At 40.5% G+C, this 22,708-nt stretch overlaps 2 protein-coding genes across 4 annotated transcripts in view; one reads left to right on the top strand and one right to left on the bottom strand.

Annotated features, from left to right (window-relative positions):
* The window catches only part of UOX (urate oxidase), a 98,984-nt gene that overhangs the window by 33,699 nt on the left and 42,577 nt on the right, over positions 1 to 22,708 (bottom strand). The window contains 1 exon segment of one of the 2 annotated variants that reach the window (NM_001075648.2): positions 1,964 to 2,043. The exons of the other annotated variant lie outside the window; for it this stretch is intronic. Coding sequence (NP_001069116.1) covers positions 1,964 to 1,993 — 30 coding nt within the window. The 5' untranslated portion in view covers positions 1,994 to 2,043. 2 annotated transcript variants of the gene reach the window in all.
* On the top strand, positions 1,922 to 20,978 carry DNASE2B (deoxyribonuclease 2 beta). Of its 2 annotated transcripts, none has more exons than XM_024989373.2 (6): positions 1,922 to 3,131; positions 7,574 to 7,751; positions 12,202 to 12,283; positions 14,984 to 15,145; positions 16,460 to 16,657; positions 20,359 to 20,978. In XM_024989373.2, exons 1-6 carry the CDS (start codon positions 3,019 to 3,021, stop codon positions 20,697 to 20,699), a joined length of 1,074 nt encoding a protein of 357 aa, XP_024845141.1. In that variant the 5' UTR covers positions 1,922 to 3,018; the 3' UTR covers positions 20,700 to 20,978.

Raw genomic sequence — 22,708 nt, 5'->3', positions numbered from 1 at the left:
TACTGTATAGCACAGAGAATTATATTTAATATCCTATGATAAATTATAATGGAAAAGAGTATTTAAAAAAGAATATGTATATACAACAATCATTTTACTGTATGGCAATAATTACCATTGTAAATCAACTACACTTCAATTAAAGAAAGACAGATTTTCTAGAATTACTGGATGAATTAATGCAAACTTTCAACCGTAAAATAAGAAGCCCAATGCCAAGTGAAGAACTTATCTTTGTTCACTATACTTGGCCAAGTTACAATGAAGGGATTTTCTACTATTCCTTCGATAAAGATTTAATCATTATGACGGAGACGTGGTATTTTCATAATATTGTATTTCTTGGGTTTCAAAAGTGGGTAATGTGAAAAACATTCTGCCCAGTTTGTTTTGTCTATCCATTAAATTCATTGTGCTTCCTTCCATGACATTACTTTGCTGTTTTTAGTAAAAACCCAGGACACACTGGAATTTAGGCTTTAGGGTAATGTTGAAATCCCCGGATCCCCTCAGTGTCTGGGGTGCACTGTTTGACACTTAGTGATTGCATAATGAAGGCTGTTGACGGACAACCAGCATGATCAGGTCAGAAACAAGAGATAAGAAAGCCTATTAAAAATGACATCTCCAAGAAAAGAACCTACCTGTTTTTCTAGACCTTGAAATAAAATTAGCTTTAGCAAAACCATCCTAATACAGGTATCCTAAAGCCCAGTCACAGGAAAGGCTCAGGTTGAAGTAAAAATAAATTTTTTTTAATTTATTTTTAATGATAACTATTTATTTTTAATGATAGCTATTCTTAGTTATCATTTACAGATCACTTACTATTTGCCATGCACTGTGCTAAGTGTGTGGGATGCCCAGGTGGAACAGTTGGTAAAGAATCCGCCTGCTAATGCAGGATAATGCAAGAGATGCAGGTTTGATTCCTGGGTCAGGAAGATCCCCTGGAGGAGGAAATGGCAACCCACTCCAGGATTCTTGCTTGAAAAATGCCAAGGACAGAGGAGCCTGGAGGGCTACATACAGTTCATCAGATTGCAAAGAATCAGACACGACTGAGTGACTAAGTATGCATGAATGGGCTAAGTGTGTAATGAGGAGAAAAAATGAATTATTTTATATCTTATTCAACGAAAGTTCTTTAGCTTATGTAACTGAAAACAAGTTCTTTATATTTCTATGAATTAATGAATCTTAAGCCTAGTGTATTCATCTATTATCATAATACGAAAAGGTATCACAAGATAAATATGAGTAAAATTAAATTTATTTCACTTTAACTTAGAAAAGTAAACTTCATGCTATTAAATTTTTTAAAAATTGATGAAAAGCTTGGGTTTGCTGAGATCATTTTAATCTGAGTGCAGTAAAAACATACATTAAATAATATGATACCCATGGAGGAATAGTCAGAAAAAGGCTTCTCAGTTTACCAATTTGGTAACCAGATACAGCACAGCCTTGATCTCAGGCCAGCGATTCTCAAAGTTTAAAGTACAGCAGATCACCAAAAACATGGTAATTAAGGTAGATTCCTGACCCAACTGGAAGGATTTTTATTTATCAGGTTTGGATCAAGGCCCACAGTTCTGTTCTTCTTGCAGGCACCTCAGGAAAATATGGGCGGGTGGTCCAGAACATTTCACACAAAATTCTGTTATAGGAGAACCACCCCTCTCTTTCCTATGAACTCCTGAGAATCCTGAATAACTCCAGTTCAACCACAAAAGTGATCCAGTTTGCAAGGGTCCAGTTTAGTCTGAATCCTTAAATAACTCTGATCTGGATCTATAATCAAAGAGACAGATCAGAGCCATAATTATTTTCAGGTATAAAGTAAACTTCTATTTATTATGACAGCATCTTTAATAATTGATTAAAAATCAGCAGGCACTTAAAGAATTTTTTTCATATGCCCATCTACCTCTTCCCTCCTCTAAAAAGAGAATGGGCTCACCTTTTGATAGTCATTATGGTAATGAGCCATTTTCCCTTCGTTTTCAACTTCAGATTCAGTTTCAAGAGAAAGAATAATTTGGGCAAAACCAATGCTTGCAACATTTTTCATTTGATCTAAAGCAAGAGTTGTCAATATGTTTATCTGATTGCATTGTAACCTATTGGACAGCAAAGCCTCTTTGAAGTAAAGCACCATGCTGAGTGGCTGAAACTAGGAGGTGGAGAGGATATGTAAACATCTTTGCTAAAAGCGATTCTGAATTTGCCCTTTCTCTGAAGCAAGCCTTTGAAGTACTCTTTAGGAAATATTTCCTTAAGATAGAGAGTATCACAAGTGATAGATCCTAAGTATTATTAAGACATAAGATTTTGTCATTTCTGTTTAATGGGTGAACCACAAACATTTACTCTCACTCATAGAGAAACTCACAGAGGACTTCCCTGGTGGCTCAGATGGTAAAGCATCTGCCTACAATGTGGGAGACCTGGGTTCAATCCCTGGGTTGGGAAGATCTCCTGGAGAAGGAAATGGCAACCCACTCCAGTATTCTTGCCTGGAAAATCCCATGGGCAGAGGAGCCTGGTAGGCTACAGCCCATGGTATTGCAAAGAGTCGGACATGATTGAGTGACTTCACTTTACTTTCTTTTCTTTTCATAGAGAAACAATCATAAGGGGAAAACACATGAAATAGATTTAATTCAACATCTGTTTATCAATACAGAGTTCTCCTGTCCGCTGAACTTCCTATCACATGATGTTCACTCCAAAGAGTTACCTGTACATCCCTATTTTCTCTCCAGGACTTTTTGATGACTTTGCAAACCAGTCAACAATTCAGCACAAAGGCATGAGGAATCACGCTGGCATGTTGTGACTGAATCACACAATTACATAGGATGCGTCCCAATCTGAAAATGCCCAGACAGCAAATGACAGAGGTAAATGGAACCAAACGTCAGAGCCAGAACAGTTTGAGGGAGACTTGAAACTCAGACTCCACCGTCCAGGGGGAAGGTTTCCTGCTGTGCCATGGACTAAACGTGACAGAAGATGACAGCAAGACTTCTAGGAGCACTGCTGACTGTGCTCTTCCTTGGTCTCTTTGGAATCCTGGAGGCAACAAAAATATCATGCAGAAGTGAAGAAGGTGAAGCTGTGGATTGGTAAGTAAATGAAATGTAAGGCTTGGTGCCTGCCAGTGGAAAGCCAAACTACTGGTGGTTACCTGGGTCACTGTGTGTTCTGAAGGAGATCTCTGCTCCACCTCTCCCCATAAAAGGAAAGGAAGTGAAAGTGTGTAAATGGGCCACGTATCCAGGTAGGGATAGGCTCTGAATGAGGGAGTTTTCCCTTGAGAAGGAGCTGAGCAGTGCCTTGTGGGCCTGATTCATGCTCTTAGCAGGGCAAAGCTGGTGGCCACAGAGGTGTGGGAGAGCTGACAGCTTCTCTCATTTGGCAAGTTCCTTCAATTGCTTTGTGGTTTTCCTAACAGAACACTCCCAGCATCCTTTTAAGTTGACAAAGGAGAGAAGATAGATGACTTTTTCCTGATAGTGGAGCATATACTTATGTGAAGGAGAAAGAGGGCTTGATGGTACACAGCACTCTTTGGTTAACCTTGTTTGTTGGGCAGGACAGGCAGTTGTTAAGGGTAGGTGGGAGGCCACTGGTCTCCTGAAGTGTCAAAGGGGTGAAACACAGCTTTGCATTACAGTCATGGATTCTCCAAAAGCTCTGATCACTTCCTCACTCTTTAATTAGGGTATTTAGGTTTGCCTTTATGGTTGGCATCAAGCTTTGTGTAAAGTTGAGGCTGAAGGACACAGATGCAGTCAGTCACTCTCTCACCAAACAGTTACTGAGCACACACCAGTCCTGTGCTAAGTTTTGAAAATATAAATATGAATAAAGTATAGTTCTTACCCTTAAGGAGCTCATAGTTGTGTGGTAAGGGTATAGATGGGGCATTAGAGAGGATGGAGCCCAAAAGACTTCTCTAGGAGACATTTGGAGAATAACTTTGAGTTGGTTAGAAAGACAAGGGAGATGTCAAGGCATCTCAGGCCAATGGAGAAGCATTGAGGAGGTCCAGAGGCAATAAACAATGGGGAGAGTCTGGAAGCAGTTGAGTAATGTTTGTGCTTCAGGAGAACATGGGGAAATGGCAAGAGGGGAGCTTAGAGAGATAAGTGACGGCCAGGTCATGAAGGGCTTTATGGGTTAAACTGCTGAATCTGAACTTGACCTTGAAAGGGAACTACTGAGGGACATCAAGTAGGGACTTGAAAAAGTCAAATTTGCATTTTAGAAAGCCCACTGGCAGTACTGTGAAGGCCAATTGGCCAGGAACCAGTGCAGAGTCATGGAGACCAGCGAGACTTCTGCAGCATAATAGGTGAGAAAAGTATCCAGACAATGTCTGGATACTCAAAGAAGTAGAAGTAAAGCAGAAGAGCAGCTGAGAAGACTTGGTAATGGATGGGCAGAGGGTAGTAGGAGAGAGAAAGATGTTAAGAAAGACTTGCAGGTTGCTAGCTTCTGTGACTGTGTGAATGTATCCCCTAAGAGTAGGGAATGAATAGATTTGTTGCACAATATCATGAACTTGGTTTCAAAAACATGGAGTTGGTCTCTGAACCATCTTTGCATTTGGGTTTATCTACACCTCAGCAAGGCTACGGTTTTTCCAGTAGTCATGTATGGATGTGAGAGTTGGACTGTGAAGAAAGCTGAGCGCTGAAGAACTGACGCTTTTGAACTGTGGTGTTGGAGAAGACTCTTGAGAGTCCCTTGGACTGCAAGAGATCTGGAGATCCAACCAGTCCATTCTAAAGGAGATCAGTCCTGGGTGTTTTTTGGAAGGAATGATGCTAAAGCTGAAACTCCAGTACTTTGGCCACCTCATGTGAAGAGTTGACTCATTGGAAAAGACTCTGATGCTGGGAGGGATTGGGGGCAGGAGGAGAAGGGGACAACAGAGGATGAGATGGCTGTATGGCATCACCGACTTGATGGACATGAGTTTGAGTGAACTCTGGGAGTTGGTGATGGACAGGGAGGCCTGGCGTGCTGCAATTCATGGAGTCACAAAGAGTCGGACACGACTGAGTGACTGAACTGAATTGAGACCTCAGCACAGAGATTTGGGCTAGAAATAGATTCAAGAATCTTCAGATTATAACTGGAGATGGTCACCCAGGAATATTGTTTATAAAAGCACTAGTCTTTAACTGGTGTGCCATGATAGTTCACAAACCTTTCATGGGTGGGCCATCAAATTGTGATCAACACAAAAATTTTATTTTTGCCACAAATGAATGGACATATTATTTAGCAGTATCTGTCAGAGAGAATGCTGAACTGAGCACACAGGGAGGCACAGTCTTGAGTCTACAACTTACTGCGAGAGTTAAAGGCCAGAGGAACATGGGGTCAGCATCAAAGAATAATTTCATGTTTCCTGCCACATGTGAGGACCTGGCCCTGAGAGGCAGAAAGCCTGGATAGGGCAGAAAAGAGCATAAATAGAAGCATAAGACTGATGAGAACCCAGTGAAAAGTGAAGATTTTCTGGGTAAAGTGAGATGCAGCTATGTGGTAATAGTGAATGCATTACAATGTTTGGTTCAGTGTGAGTATTTGAGGGTTAAATGTGTGTTCGTGCTATTAAAGGGTATTTGACTAGACAAAGTCAATTTCACCTTTCAGGTACTTTCAACAATGTCTGTAGACATTTTTGATTGGCACGACTCAGGGAATATGTACTACTGACAGGTAGAAGCCAGGGATATTATAATTCATAGGACAGCCCCCCAGAACAAAGAACAATGAGCGCCAAAATGTGAATAGAGCACACTGAGAAACCCTGGGCCAGATGATTCAAGAATGTCTGAATACCATGCAGGTCCAACCACCTCTCCATCATGTGAGACAACCAAAGGAAACATACAAACAGGAGACAATAGTAAAGAAAGCAAGGCACTTACTTAATTGGTTGGTCTTAGCCCTCAATCCTCAATGCAGAGTATGCCGATAAACTGAGCTGAAGAACATAGCTCAGGCCAGAGGCTCAAAACAGCCTCCACTGACTCTGATGCCCAAACCCAAATCTCAGATTCAGCCAGCCAGCTGCAAAGAGATGTGCATGCCAAGCCCTTCAGGCAGCAGAGACACATCTAAGACTTCTCTAGTTCAGGCCCGGGCCTTGGCATTCTTACCAACCATGGAAAGAATAGCAGAGCCATGTTCAATGTATATGGGCTTTCACCACAGGGATCTCACACACCAGGCCAGTAAATGTTTTTAGAACATGCACAGTCAGATTTGTATTTCCTTCTCTGGGAAGGAGCAACAGTAAGGGTGGAATATAAGAGGCAGAAAGCTTGAGCAAATCCCTCTCCTTAAACTTCAAGACCTTCTGTGAGATATAGGTGAAATGATATAGTTAAGTGCTTGACAGTGGCTACCATCAAGAAAATAGTCCAGCCCTCAGAATGGGAGAAAATAACTGCAAACAAAGCAACTGACAAGGAAATTAATCTCCAAAATACATAAGCAGCTCATACACCTCAATATCAGAAAAACAAATAACCCAATCAAAAAAATGGGCAAAATACTTGGACATTTCTCCAAATAAGACATAAACATATGAAAAAGATGCTCAACATCACTCATTATTAGAGAAGTGAAAATCAAAACTACTATGAGATATCACCCTTACACTAATCAGAATGGCCATCATCAAAAATCTACAAACAACAAATGCTGAAAAGGCTATGGAAAAAAGGGAACCCTCCTGCACTATTGGTGAGAATGTAAACTGATACAGCCATTATGGAGAACAGTATGGAGAGTCCTTAAAAAGCTAGGAATAAATCTACCATATGATCCCACAATCCCACTACTGGGCATATACCCTGAGAAAACCACAATTCAAAAAGACACATTTACCCCAATGTTCATTGCAGCACTATTTACAACAGCCAGGACATGGAAGCAATAGATGTCCATTGACAGATAAATGGATAAAGAAGATGTGGTACGTATATGCGATGGAATATTTCTCAATCATAAAAAGGAACAAACTTGAGTCATTTGTAGTGAGGTGGATGAACCTACAGCCTGTTATGCAGAGTGAAGTAAGTCAAAAAAAGAAAAATGTATCAAGGCACATATGTGGAATCTAGGAAAATGGTACTGAGGAACGTATTTGCAGGGAAGGAATGGAGACACAGACATAGAGAACAGACTTGTGCACACACCAGGGGAAGGAGAGGGTGGGATGAATTGAGAAAGTAGCACTGACATATATACACCACCAGTGTAAAATAGATAGCTACTGGGAAACACTATATAACACAGGGAGCCCAGCCTGGCACTCTGTAATGACCTAGAGGGATGAGATAGCAGAAGGGGAGGGGAGCTCAAGAGGAAGGTGTGATGAATGTATGTGTGTGTACACACACACTCATGCCTGATTCACATTGTTGTATGGCAGAAATCAATGCAACATTGTAAAGCAATTTTCCTCCAAATAAATAAATAATTTTTTAAAAAATGTAACACTCAGTAAATGTTAGTAATTCATAATTATTTCCTTTGTTAGGTTTACCTTTTATAAGTTGCCCAAAAAACAAAACGAGGAAAGCAGAGAGACTGGGTTAGAGTACCTGTACCTAGACTCTACAACCAGAAGCTGGAGTAGGAGTAAGCAACTGATGAATGCCACCAAGAGTGTTTTGGGAAGGACATTACAACAACTGTATGAAGCATCTGCCTCTGAGGTATGTTATAGTTAATCATTCATTTGAATCACATAAAATGCATTATACAGACTCCAAAGCTTCCAAAAAGTTATAACTGCTCACCCCCCAATCCTAGCAGCTGGAAGTAAGTTAGCTCAGAATCTGAATCAACCCAACCAAGACCTTAGGGGATATGTCAACAGACTCTACAGCAATGCCAAATTGTTGATACATTTAGCATTATGTCCAATGGCATCACTGAACTAATTACATATTGAAATCTTCTGGCTGCCAAACTCTGCCAATTTTCTCAGTACTGGCTATCTTAGCCCTTTAAAGGGAACTAGAGAGAAGAGCACTTTTCCTATTACAATGCAATATAGATCTATGGTCAATATGCCATGAGTTATGGGTTGTTCATGCCATAGCATGATGAGTTTGATGGGAAAAGTAAAGGGTTCCACTTGGTCTTCCTTTTAATTAATCATCTTCAAAATAGTAGGTTAAGAGCTAGGACTGGGTTAGAGTATCTGTACCTAGGTTACTAGGTTAAGAACTAGTTCAAGGCCCTGGAACTAACTTGCCTATATGGAGATTAAATCTGCTATCTGGACTTCATCGGGCTTTCCCGATGGCTCAGTGGTAAAGAATCAGCCTGCGAATGCAGGAGATGCAGATGTGGGTTTGAACCCTGGATTGGGAAGATCCCCTGGAGGAGGAAATGGCAACCCACTCCAGTATGCTTGCCTGAAAAATTCCATGGACAGAGGAGTCTGGCAGGCTACAGTCCAAAGTGTCACAAAGAGTAAGACATGACTGAGTGACTGAGCACATACACTGGACTTCATCAGGCAATGAACTAACCAGCCAAAGAGACACGGGTAAATAGGCCTAGTGCCTCAGTGTGCGCAGTCTCCCAACATCCAGGCAACATCTGCTATTCAGTGACAAGATACTGTTTTTCAACCAGAGATGACAAGTAAATCAAACAATAATTAATATCCAGTTACACTCATCTATGGGCTTTCCTTGGGGCTCAGCTGGTTAAGAATCCACCGGCAATCCAGGAGACCTGGGTTCGATCCCTGGTTTGGGAAAGTCCCCTGGAAAAGGGAAAGGCTACCCACTCCAGTATTCTGGCCTAGAGAATTTCATGGACTTTAGAGCTCATGGGGTCAAAAAGAGTCAGACATGGCTGAGCAACTTTCACTTCACTTCACTTCATTTTCATCTATGCATTTCCTAACAATTTGTTGAGAAGTAAAAATGTAAAATAACTCAACACTTAACAATGTGCTGGGCCTTTACATATGTCAACTAATTTAATTCCCACAAGAATTCTGAGTTAGACCATAGCACTACTGAAAGTGTTAGTCACATAGTCATGTCCAGCTCTTTGCGAACCCATGGACTGTAGCCCACCAGGCTCTTCTGTCCATGGGATTATCCAGGCAAGCATACAAGAGTGGGTTGCCATTCCCTTCACAAGGGGATCTTCCCGACCCAGGGATCAAACCTGAGTCTCCTGCACTGCAGGCAGATTCTTTACCATCTGAGACACCGTAGTGCACAGGTCTATTTGAACATTTACTTGAAATGTGTGGAGAGCTGTCTCTGTGTGTGCAAATATTTCACTGTATTCACCTGTCATTAACACCAGCCTTCAGAGCCAAGTTACCAAGTCAAAACTTATTTGTAAACTATTTGAATACATGTGATGTTCCAAACACTGTCCTAGAGGCTTTTAGAAATTCTTCAGTCTCAGCAACAAGCCTGTTTTGAATTAATAAATTATTACGTAAAATCAAAACTACCTGTAGCTGCTTCTGCTTTCCAAGGTTGGCAATGGGAAAACCTGGAGTATAACCCATCAATGAAAAAATAAACACATTCTTCCCCTCCCCACTTCACACTGCCCAAGAAGAGAAAGGAAAGAGTAACACTGCAAAGCCTCTGTCATTTATCTTGGTTGGGGAGGGTGGGTCTTAGTTTGACAAACTATAATAATGATCTTTGGAAGTGCAAAAGTAGTCCCAGAGCCTAGGAGGGCAGGAGAGCTAAACTGCTCTGCAAAAAAAAGAAAAAAAAATGTAGATGGAAGCTAGGAATTTAAAAGTAGATAAAACATGGAGGGAGACTGAGGCAGGTCAGCTTGGTAATGTAAAAACCATTCAGTGTTTCATAGCTTCAGTAAACCCTGCTCACACACAATGCCATGAGTGGTGGATTCTGGAAGAAAATGACAGTAGAGGGGCTGATTGCCATGTTTGATTGGCTAGAGCCAAAAAAAGAATAACAACAATAGGGGGTGATATTCAGGTAAAACTGAATGTTCTTTGGAAGTTGAACATACGTGCCAGAAGTGACCATGAAGATACAACTTTCCCGTCTTCTGACCCAGAATTGAACTTCTAACAGAAAGCAGAAAGCAAGATCAGACTAACTGGTTTTAAATCTCAAATGTCAAGTTAAGATAATATCTGGGGTTATGTTGGGAAATACTTTCCTTCTTCTACTGTTGTGTCAATAAATGAGAACCTTCCATATACCTTGACAATAACACTTAGACCATATCACAGTTGCCTATATTTGCCTGACTACATTCCCAGCTAGACTGGGGACCGTAACCTTCTTGTTCAACATCCAGTAGTCCAATAAGTCAAATCCAACTAGGAGTTAAAGAAATAAAGATGTCCAAAGGCACAGGCCTCTTTCTGCCTATTCCTTTTTTGTTATTTTTGTTTTATATTGGAGCACAGTTGATTAGCAATGTTGCTTTGGTTTTAGGTGCACGGTAAAGTGACTCAGTTATATATACACATGTATCTATTCTTTTCCATACTATTTTCCCATTTAGTTTATTACAGAATACTGAGCAGAATTCCCTGTGCTAAACAGCAGGTCTTTGTTGGTTATCTATTTTAAATATAGCAGTGGGTACATGTCAATCCCAAACTCCTAATCTATCCCTCCTCCCCACCTTTCCCCCCCACCATGGTACCATAAATTTATTCTCGAAGTCTGTGAGTCTGTTTTGTAAAAAACCTCATTTGCATCATTTTTTTTAAGATTCTGCATATAAATGATATCATATGATATTTGTCTTTCTGTCTGATTTACTTCACTTAGTATGATAATCTCCAGGCCCTATTGTTAGTTCATGATTTTTCCCCTTTGTAAAAGGGCCTCTCTTCACTAGAGTTACATCCCATTTAATCTTAGCTGATTGTTACACTCCTAGTTAGAATGATAAACTTCATCTATTAGGAGAATTGTGTTCCTCACTGAATCTTCCCAGAGGCCCTCCACATTGTACCCTAAAGGCGCACAATGGCCTTGTTAGCACATTCAACACAGGCTCATAGAACAATTGTGAGAGCTCTCCAGTGGAGAACGCGAATACCAACCGTAGCTGTGGTCAATTACGGAAAATGCAGGTAAGAAAACAATTGATTTCCCCGAATATTCCTAAACATAGTAGCCAAAAATGCTATACAGACTACCTTATGCCTTTAAAAAAAAAAAAAAAGGTTTTAGATGAAATCAAATAATGAAGCAACTGTAGGAAATTCTTATTTTTTTCTCAGAGAAAAACAAAGACCTTTTTTACAGAGATGGGCTGTCCTTTCCTGCTTTTAATTATTAATATATTGCTGAGACTTTGTACTATTGACAGTATTGGCTTCATTAAGAGTCACTGCATCATGATACAGTTGAAATGGAATGACACTGAACAAATACAAGCAAGTTTCCAAAACATGACAAAAAGACACTATCAAAGTAATAGCTTCATTTTGACTCAGAGATTTGGCAAACTGTTTGGAGAATTTACTAGCATTTTGCCTTACCAGAGGAAATCCAATATCACACATTCAATTACACCACTTTTTTTTAAGCAGGGAAATGTCAAGTTGGAAAGGTGAAGTGACACAGGGAAATAGATTGAAGAAAAAATCCTCCACTAACAAAGAGGTAGTAGAAGCAGAGAATGAGGAATTCTGATTAAACAGGAAGCTATGACCAAGTGGTAGAGCACAAAATAGGCAGAGGAAATCAAACCCTGACAGCCATTTCTGCGCTGTGCCTATAATATCAATGGAAAAAGCCCAGATGTACTCCTTGGCTGATTGTTCCTACTTCATTTCCTGAACAAATATTTAAGGACTCCTCTATTATACACTAGTTGCTTCATCAGAAACATGAGTCCAAAACAACTGGGAGAAACAGGAATATTGCCCTCACACACACATCACAGAGCACAGGGCTGTCACACACGTTGCGAAGTTGAGGATGGACTTCTTGTCTCCTGCCTCGCATGTCACAGAATTCAAACTGATGGGAAATCTGCCCATTAGGGGAATGGATGATTTCTCATGTGTATTAATGAAAGTTCTGTATCGTAGGCTGGGTAGCTGGTAGAAACGTTGTGAGCAAAAAATGTTTATGAGTGAAGGACTTATGCCATTATAACCTTAAAATATTCCTGCAGAGTAACAGCACAGCCTATCTAATATACAATGATGGAGTCCCTAAATCCGTGAATTACAGCAGAAAGTATGGACACACCAAAGGTATGACAAAGGCTCTTATTTCTCTTTCCTACTGGAAGTCAGCATTTTCTTAAAACAACCTATCTTTGGTAGGTTTATATTCCACACTAAAAAGATAGCTTTTCTTTTTAATGGTCTGAGTTATCAAGATGAGTGATTCCTGTATCACAGTTTATAATGATGTAATTTGACTTTGAAATATCCTTCACACAAATACCATTTTATTTCTCAGCATTTTTAAAATATACTTTAAAGCAGAAATACAAGCATTTGACTACTGGAAATACTAGCCAGACTGTGTGTGTGTGTGTGTACACACATTTTAGTCAAACTTATAGAAGTATAATTTACATAGAGTAAAATTCACCCTTCTTAGTCCCATTTAAAAGACAGTAAACATTTTTGAAAAAGTATTTAAAAATAATTTTCATATTATAGTAAGTTTGTTAATAATTATATATTATAATGATTTTTATTATAGGGATTTTTTTATATTTTTCTATTTGTAAACTATGTATATAAGTATGTGTGTTGTTGAAGAAGTCAAAATGATAGTAAACAAAAAATCTGTAATCCTAATATTCATTAGCTAATTACACCTAATCTTGTTGTTTAGTCACTAAGTCATGTTTAACTCTTTTGTGACTCTATGGACTGTATCCTACCAGGCTCCTGGAAAATGGGATTTTCCAGGCAAGAATACTGGAGTGGGTTGCCATTTTCTCCTCCAGGTGATCTTCCTGACCCAACGATCAAACCTGCTTCTCCTGCATTGCAGGCAGATTCTTTACCTCTGAGCCACCTGGGAAGCCCCAGTTGCATCTAATATTTTTTTACTTTTTCTATAATATATATTTTGAAACATTTTTATAAAACTTTTTTAGTGATTACTTCAAACTTTTTTCAACTTAATATACCATGAATAACTTCCCGTGGCAATAAGTGTTTTTCAGAAGGTTCCCAAAGCAAATACCTTCAGGGTCAGGAAAATGATGTCAGCAAGCTAACGGGGCTGAATCAGCAGGTAACTAGAGAACTGGAGAGTATACACATGGTCTAAAGAAGCAGTTACCACTCAGCTTGCCTTATGGGAATGTAACTTTTTCCAGAGAAAATGAGGAGTTTGTGGAAAATCCCAGTTTTTAAGTGCTGGCAATGAATTCGAAGTTTTAAAAATAATCTGCAAGCATAATAACATGTATCTGCAGGTTAGACTTGGCCTGTGGGCTGCCAGTTTGCAACCTCTAATTAAGAATTTAATTTGTAATGGCTGTCAAATGCCATGAGCAACTTAGCTTTTGATTTAGCTAAGTTGCCCTCCTGATGGTCCTATTTGCCACATTCTGCAAACTCTTCTTTACCAAGCTCCCACCACCATTGTCACTCCACTCTGTTAGTTGATACAAGGGCTCAGAAAGAAGATTGGAAATGGAGTGGAACCTGATGTCATATGGGAGAGTTCCCTGCCAACAGGTGCTCCAACATCCTGTGGCACTTGTTCCAGGAAGTTAGGATTTCAGACGAACAGCATACTCATCTGGGCAGAAGAGAGACCCTGAGGTCATCCAGCTCTGTGAGGCAGCTGAACTTTGAACATTTTCCATCTCGACGCAGGTATTGATTCCACAGTCACTGAGACAGCAACAGTGTGCTTTCTTAAAGTATGTTCTTTGAAAAAGAAATAACTGGCAGGCATTTGGTTGCTACTCTAACACTAAGGCAAGCATGACTTTTATGTCTGCATGGTCATGTGCAAACCAGAAAGCCAAGTTAGCATACCCAAATTATCCTGATATATTTACAAACACAGAAATAGTCATAGGTGCCTGTTGGACAGGGTTCTTTGTGCCATGTCACAAGATGTTGAAAATCTTTCAGTTTTCTTCCTTTCTGGCTTTCATACTGTCTGCTCCAGAGATTTTACAGAGGAGCCTGGTAGGCTGCAGTCCATGGGGTCATGAAGAGTGGAACACGACTGAGCGACTTCACTTTCACTTTTCACTTTCATGCATTGGAGAAGGAAATGGCAACCCACTCCAGTGTTCTTGCCTGGAGAATCCAAGGGATGGGGGAGCCTGGTGGGCTGCTGTCTATGGGGTCACACAGAGTTGGACACTACTGAAGCTATTTAGCAGCAGCAGCAGCAGCAGGATGCTTTAGGACATGGCTTCCTTCATCCCCACCCCCACCCCTTTTCTGCTTCCTTTTTTTCAAACTTGTGAAATTGGGTGACTTCTGCACATAAATGAGCATCAGTTTCTCACAACAAATTACTGCAAATACATTTTTTCATTTGATATTTTCTCTTTCAACTATGTTTTTCAGCTGGGTTTTGAAAATAGCTTAGCTGCTTAGCAGTAAAAACATTATCTGAAGCTTGCCAGGTGACTATATAGTCTATCGAGGTCAAACTCCGATTTAGCAAATTTGCATTCTGCCAAAACAAATTTTCCTTGTAGTTTCAACATGAAATGCCTCTTAACTCTTCACAGGGTGTCTGCGCTAGCTCCCTCTTGTGTTGGGTTACCATCAGTAATGGGGCAATGTAATGTGTACCTGAACTGGTTTTTAAATCTTTGAAAAAGAACATGATCTTTGTCATTATTAGCCTAAGGAAACATTAGCCTGAAGTTTAAAAGGCTTAAATGTTGTAGCTTTGAACTCTGTTTTTAAAGGAGGCTTGTTTTTCTAATTTATCTGTATTAACTGTATCTTTGGTAGGTGTACTTCTGTGGAACAGAGTCCAGGGGTTCTGGTTGATTCATTCCATTCCCCATTTTCCTCCAGTTCCTGAAGAAGGCTATGATTATCCACCCACAGGGAGACGAAATGGACAAGCTGGCATGTGCATAACTTTCAAGTACAACCAGTATGAAGCAATAGGTAACATTAGAGTGTTTTTAAAAAGACATAGTATTTAAGAAGGGATTTGGAAATTATGAATAAATGTATCACTTCATTTGCTTCTCTATTCATAAACCCTGATACCTAGATTCCAATATTGGTTTTGCCATGATGAGATCTTGGGCAGGCTCACTTACTGAACCTTTGTTTCCTGGTCCAAGGAAGTCTTTGAACTTGATCAGAAGTGGTAGTTTCAAATGTCTAAAGGGGCCAGGCAGGTGACAAAACTGGGTGACACCAGTGAACATCGCATGGGCAGTGGGGAATTTGACAAAGTGGGGTGTTGACTCTCCACTAGCTTTCCTCGAAAGCTGCCACTCCATTATGTTGTGGCTCCATGAGAATGAAGACCTACATCTCCATATTTTTCAGAGGAAGCAGAAATCTAGGGGAAGATGTAAAGTAGAAAAGAGAGAGAGAAAGAGAAATTGAGAGAGAAAGAGATCTTCTGATTTTCTAATATGATCTCCACCTTATTTTTTAAATTGTGCAGACCTCATGTTGCTTACAGGCCAACAACATGATACTTCTGAGCCTAAACCAGATGACTTTCCCTTAAGATCTGAAGCTCAAGTGGCCAAAAATACTTGGACTTGAAAAATGCAAAGTACAAATGAGGAGGAGAAGTAGTGATGGTATTTTATCAATCATTTTTACTGAGGGAGCTGCTAAATAGTAAAGAGTGATTTGTTCTAATACAGGAGGTTTCAAATATGATTTTTTTAATCAAATTTCCATCTGATGGAAAGGATCACTGAGCCTCTTACCCAAATTAAGCCCTAGTCTAGCTAGCTGAGCTCCTGCAAAGATTATAGAGCTTAATAGCATAGAGACTGGGTGTTCATGGTGATGAATTGGTCATTCTTGAAGCTGGATGATCAGTATATGGGTGTTTTCTACTTTTGTATGGTTACACATAGGATAAAAAACACATGGTCTCCAAGGCCAGCCTGCCTGGGCTTGACTATCAACTCCTTCAGTTACAAGTTTTATACCTTTGGGCATAAATTCTCCATTAATTTATCTATAAAATGAGGACTGTGATAAAATAACTTACCCAATAATAAGGTAATATTCTTATGATTAATTTAGTAAAGCCATGTAATAAAAAGTAGGGAGTGCTCAATAGGTGTCAACTATTTTAATTAAAAGTTTGAAGGCTTAAAGAAGGAAATACTTGCATTTTTGTTTTTTTGTTCTGTTCAGTTTTTTAATTCACAACAAGATCTAAAATACCAACAAGCATTTCCATTTGTGTCTTAAATCTCAACTTTTCTTTACTGTTTGGTTCAGACTCTCAGCTCTTGGTCTACAACCCGAACATTTACCGCTGCTCCATCCCTGCAGCCTTTCGCATGGAGCTCATCCACATGCCCCAGCTGTGTGCTGGATCCAGCTCCTCAGAGATCCCAGGCCGGCACCTGGCCACACTTCAGTCAGCCCAGGGACAAAAATTTCTCCATTTTGCCAAGTCTGATTCTTTTCTTGACGGTAAGAAAGACCATCATCAAAACGATATGTTGTAACAGTGCTGTTGGACTCACTTTGGATTGCAAAGAGCAAATATACTGATTATTTAGGGGTGTAGAAATAGAAAAGGAGGAAAGACAAAAAAAGGAAAGGGAAAGGGGACATCAACGACCAATTCAAACAATAGCCACTTGAATAGAAGGACTGCTGATCCATCCAAAAAAAAGTAACTCACAACCATCTAGCTAGAGGCCAGTAAAAACTCAGTCTCCAGCCTCAGTTGGGCACAGAATCAAGCTTTCTTCCTTTTCTTTCACTCCCTAAGCAATTATTTTAAGCCTTCCTTACCCTCAAGTCCTTTACTTTTCCCTGTCTCTTCACTCATCTTCAGTTTTTCCTTCACAGAGCGAATAGAGGGAGAAACCACTTCAAGTGCACACTCCACCCTCAACAATCATTTCTGCTTTCATTCCTTTTCACCAGATTCCTCCCTTCCCAACAGAAGCAGTGCCCCCCTGTGCCCTAGAAACTATCCTGGCTCAGAATACATGGATTCTTACACTCAATCTCTTCTCCCTCTTGTACTTTAGCCTATCTACTCTACGAGCCCCAAACATTCCTAAAAAAAAAAAAATCCTCCCTCAATTCTAGATTCCCTATATCTCTGTTTTTTTCTTTTCTTCTAAATTTATTTTGAGAAAATTCTTCAGGGTCTTTACTTGCTCACTGCTCCTTGACTACAGTCTTGCTTCTCTGTATTCTATCCCCAGTCACCCATGACAGCCCTAATTGACCTCAGTCTTCCTTCCTTGCTTCCTTCCTTTAATAGTGAATAAATTTTATTGAATGCCTACTACTTGTCAAGCCCTGTGGTAGGCATGAGAGATCCCCAAAGTAATAGGACAGAAATAGCTTCTGCAGAATTTGGCACAGTTGGAACAGTTTCCTTTCTGAAACTTTCCCCTCCCTGAGTCCTGGCAGTGTACAGTCTTTTGGTCTTCCTCCTGCTTTTAAGTCTCTTCTGCCATGTCCTCTTCCTCTGCATACTCCTTATGTGACTAGGTTGCCCTATGGTCTTCTACTCATCCTTATCTCATCTACAATGCATTTGAGGCAATTCCAGCTAGCCCTTGAGAGATTCCCAAATCTAGATCTTCATCCAAGGCCTGTGTTCTGACAGATGTATTCAACAGTGAGTGGCAGAGCCACATAAAATTCAATATGTCAAACTCATCTCATCATTATCCCTCACATATCTTACCCCTTTTCTCATATTCTGCATACTCACCTGGAAACTCTCAATCCTTCTGTTTTCTCACTGCCCCCCCCCCCCATATCAAATCATCAAATACAATCAGTTCCAGGTCCTTGCTGCTGCTGCTACTGCTAAGTTGCTTCAGTCGTGTCTGACTCTGTGCGACCCCATAGACAGCAGCCCACCAGGCTCTGTCATCCCTGGGATTCTCCAGGCAAGAACATTGGAGTGGGCTGACATCTCCTTCTACATTGCGTGAAAGTGAAAAGTGAAAAGTGAAAGTGAAGTCGCTCAGTCGCGGCCGACTCATAGCGACCCCATGGACTGCAGCCTACCAGGCTCCTCCATCCATGGGATTTTCTAGGCAAGAGTACTGGAGTGGCTTGCCATTGCCTTCTCCATCCAGGTCCTTAATAACTCTCAATTTATTTCTTTGTCATGGCCATAGTCTACACTTGTGCTTGTTATCACAGTTATTATGAAAACCTCATGTTTTTCCTCTCTCCAATCTAATGTAGTCTTCTCAATTCATCCTGCACATTGTTTATTTATGATCATAAATCAGTTTCTATCAATTCCCCCAATCAGTTCAGTTCAGTTGCTCAGTCGTGTCCAACTATTTGGGACTCCATGAACTGCAGCACACCAGGCCTCCCTGTCCATCATCAACTCCCGGAGTTCGCCCACACCCATGTCCATTGTGTCGGTGATGCCATCCAACCATCTCATCCTCTGTTGTCCCCTTCTCCTCCTGCCCTCACTCTTTCCCAGCATCAGGGACTTCTCCAATGAGTCAGCTCTTTGCATCAGGTGGCCAAAGTATTGGAGCTTCAGCTTCAACATCAGTCCCTCCAATGAACATGCAGGACTGATCTCCTTTAGGATGGACTGGTTGGATCTCCTTGCAGTCCAAGGGACTCTCAAGAGTCTTCTCCAACACCACAGTTCAAAAGCATCAATTCTTCTGTGCTCAGCTTTCTTCACAGTCCAACTCTCACATCCATACATGACTACTGGAAAAATCATAGCCTTGACTAGACAGAACTTTGTTGACAAAGTAATGTCTCTGCTTTTTAATATGCTGTCTAGGTTGGTCATAACTTTCCTTCCAAGGAGCAAGCGTCTTTTAATTTCATGGCTGCAATCACCATCTCCAGTGATTTTGGAGCCCAGAAAAATAAAGTCAGCTACTGTTTCCACTGTTTCCCCATCTATTTGCCATGAAGTGATGGGACCAGATGCCATGATCTTCGTTTTCTGAATGTTGAGCTTTAAACCAACTTTTTCACTTTCTTCTTTCACTTTCATCAAGAGGCTTTTTAGTTCTTCTTCACTTTCTGTCATAAAGGTGGTGTCATCTGCATATTTGAGGTTATTGATATTTCTCCCGGCAATCTTGATTCCAGCTTGTGCTTCTTCCAGCCCAGCGTTTCTCATGATGTACTCTGCATATAAGTTAAATAAGCAGGGTGACAATATACAGCCTTGACGTACTTCTTTTCCTGTTTGGAACCAGTCTGTTGTTCCATGTCCAGTTCTAACTGTTGCTTCCTAACCTGTATACAGGTTCTCAAGAGGCAGGTCAGGTGATCTGGTATTCCCATATCTTTCAGAATTTTCCACAGTTTATTGTGACCCCCCACTAACACTCTTTAAAAAATTCTCTGTTGAGGACTTCCCTGGTGGTACAGTGGATAAGAATCTGCCTGCCAATGCAAGGGACACGGGTTCAGTCAGTCCCGGGCCTAGGAAGATTCTACCTGCCTCAGAGCAACTAAGCCCCTGCACCACAACTACTGAGCCCTCACTCTACAGGCCATGAGCCACAACTACTGAAGCCTGCATGCCCACGAGCCAGCAAGCAGCGACTACTGAGCCATGTGCTGCAGCTACTGAAGCCCATGAGCCTAGAGCCTGTGCTCCACAACAAAAGGCATTGCAATGAGAAGCCCCGTGCACTGCAGCTAGAGAGTAACCCCTGTTCTCCACAGTTAGAGAAAGCCCCACGCAGCAATGAAGATCCAGAGCAACGAAAATAAAATTAACTAATTTACAATGAATAAATAAAATACAGTATTAAAAAGTTTCACATTGATTTCAGGAAAATTCATATACTCTGGCATGGTTTATAAAGATTTCTAGATGCTGGCCTCTGATTACGTCTCTAGCCTTAGTCTTTCCAAAGGTCTTTTCAGGACAAAAACATATACTGCTCCCTTGTTTGTGCAGAACAGAAGACATTTTCAGCTCCAATATCATCCTAGTAATAAAGATAATTACTTTTATTTTCACATCACTTTAGCATTTACAAAATGTTCTCCCATCCACTCTTTCAGTCATGCTGTTTTTATTACGCTTGTGACATCCACATATCAGGCATGAGTGATGATTCTCTTCCTGAGGATATTTTTAGGATTTATCTAAGAATAAATATTAACCTCACTATTTTTCTCTTTATAAACTCTAGACATCTTTGCAGCCTGGATGGCTCAACAGTTGAAGACACACTTGCTAACAGAAACCTGGCAGCGGAAGAGACAAGAGCTTCCTTCAAACTGCTCCCTTCCTCACCATGTCTACAATATCAAAGCAATTAAGATATCTAGACACTCTTATTTCAGCTCTTATCAGGATCATGCCAAATGGTGTATTTCCCGCAAGGGCACCAAAAATCGCTGGACATGTATTGGAGACCTAAATCGGAGTCCATACCAAGCTTCCAGAAGTGGTGGATTCATCTGTACCCAGAATCAGCACATTTACCAGGCATTTCAAGGACTAGTTTTATATTATGAGAACTGTAACTAAACTTGGTGAAAGGACGTATGTGTTATCATTTTCACCACTGATAAGGGGTCTTCTTCTACTAGTTTCATTCTTTATATATCAAAAGCCTGTGAATTTACTTATTGTCCACCATCATCTTAGTCACTCGGTCATGTCCAGCTCTTTGAGACCCCATGGACTGTAGCCCACCAGGCTCATCTGTCCATGGGATTTTTCAGGCAAGAATACTGGAATGGGTTGCCATTTTCTTCTCCGGTACTTATGGTCCACATATCATCAAATAAAATGTTTTTCTCCCATGGCTACCATGTTATCTTCCAAATAGTGGCAATTTACCTACTTTCACTTATATGCCATAAACATGCATATATATATATATATATATATACACACACACACACACACACATATATAATTAATAAAATATGTGTTTATTTTATATATATTTAAATACATATATAAAATGAAAGGAGTGAAAGGAAAAAGTTTTGTTCCAGATTAGTCAGCTCTCAATTGTCCATGGAGTGACTGGCCATCTCTGAGAGTAATTTCATCTTCACAAAGAATTCCCTGACTCTCCTCCTCACCCCTTTTTGAAGAAGAGACATTTCTATCTCTCTGTACATCAAACTACTTAGTCATTTTCCTCCTAAAGTTCTTTTCAGTGGTTTAGGGTTAAGTCTAATTGGTCATTCTTGAACTAGTATGTGTTAGTTGCTCAGTCATGTCAACTTTTTGTGACCCCTTCCAGTCTCCTCAGTCCATGGAATTCTCCAGGCAAGAATACCAGAGTAGGTTGTCATTCTCTTCTCTAGGGGATCTTCCCAACCCAGGGATTGAACCCAGGTCTCATGCATTACAGGCAGATTCTATACCATCTGAGCCACCAGGGAAGCCCATTAATTGTATGATCTTGGGCCATTCTGTTGAGCTCTCTAAGCCTTGGTTTTCTTCTCTATGAAATGGAGATAATATTTAGGTATGCTCAAGTACCTAGCACAGAGCCTGGAGCAGCTAACACTTAAAAATACAGGTGGAATTTGAATGTGAATCACCCTGCAGTGAGAAAAGACAAAAGGAAGTTTAGAAATGATTACTAAAAAAAAAAATGATTACTATTTTTCAAAAAGAAAAAATTGTCAGATTAAGAGGAAGAAATAAAACAACCCATCAACTTGGGGGAAATAAAGAAGTGGAACATAAACTAGAATTAAATCTAGTAATCTTAATTCCAGTGTGTTTCATTTTCTGGAATTCTTATTACTAAATATAACTGTTATATAAATGAATAATAAATAATATATTTGTATTAGGTATTCACTGTTTAATATTTGGAACATGGTTCCTAATTTCAAGAAGCTTACAATCTAACAAAAGTAATCATAAGAATAACTAAAGCTAGCATTTATTTCAGAGAAGGCGATGGCATCCCACTCCAGTACTCTTGCCTGGAAAATCCCATGGACGGAGAAGCCTGGTGGGCTGCAGTCCATGGGGTCGCTGGCAGTCGGACACAACTGAGCGACTTCACTTTCACTTTTCACTTTCCTGCATTGGAGAAGGAAATGGCAACCCACTCCAGTGTTCTTGCCTGGAGAATCCCGGGGACAGGGGAGCCTGGTGGGCTACTGTCTATGGGGTCACACAGAGTCAGACAGGACTGAAGCGACTTAGCAGCAGCAGCAGCAGCACTTATTGAGCATTTTGTTGTTGTTATTCAGCCACTCAGTCATGTCTGACTCTTTGCAACCCCATGGACTGCAGCATGCTAGGCTTCCCTGTCCTTCACTATCTCCCAGAGTTTGCTCAAACCCATATTCATTGAGTCGTTGATGCCATCCAGCCATCTTGTCCTCTGTCATCCCCTTCTTCTCCTTCCCTCTGTCTTTCCCAGCATCAGGGTCTTTTCCAATGAGTCAGATCTTCACATCAAGTGGCCAAAGTACTGGAGGTTTAGCTTCAGCATTAGTCCTTCCAATGAATATTCAGGGTTGATTTCCTTTAGGATTGACTGGTTGGATCTCCTTACT

This window comes from Bos taurus, chromosome 3, assembly GCF_002263795.3.
Source record: "Bos taurus isolate L1 Dominette 01449 registration number 42190680 breed Hereford chromosome 3, ARS-UCD2.0, whole genome shotgun sequence".
NCBI lineage: Eukaryota > Metazoa > Chordata > Mammalia > Artiodactyla > Bovidae > Bos > Bos taurus.
The sequence above is the reverse complement of the archived record's forward strand: the minus strand, read 5'-3'. Positions and strand labels throughout refer to the sequence as shown.

Bases quoted from the DNA above. Each gene is read 5' to 3' on its own strand.
- DNASE2B (XM_024989373.2), top strand. From the start codon at position 3,019: ATGACAGCAAGACTTCTAGGAGCACTGCTGACTGTGCTCTTCCTTGGT. The intron at 3,132-7,573 runs GTAAGTAAATGA...TTCCTTTGTTAG, and splicing joins GAAGGTGAAGCTGTGGATTG to GTTTACCTTTTATAAGTTGC. The intron at 16,658-20,358 runs GTAAGAAAGACC...TATAAACTCTAG, and splicing joins GTCTGATTCTTTTCTTGACG to ACATCTTTGCAGCCTGGATG.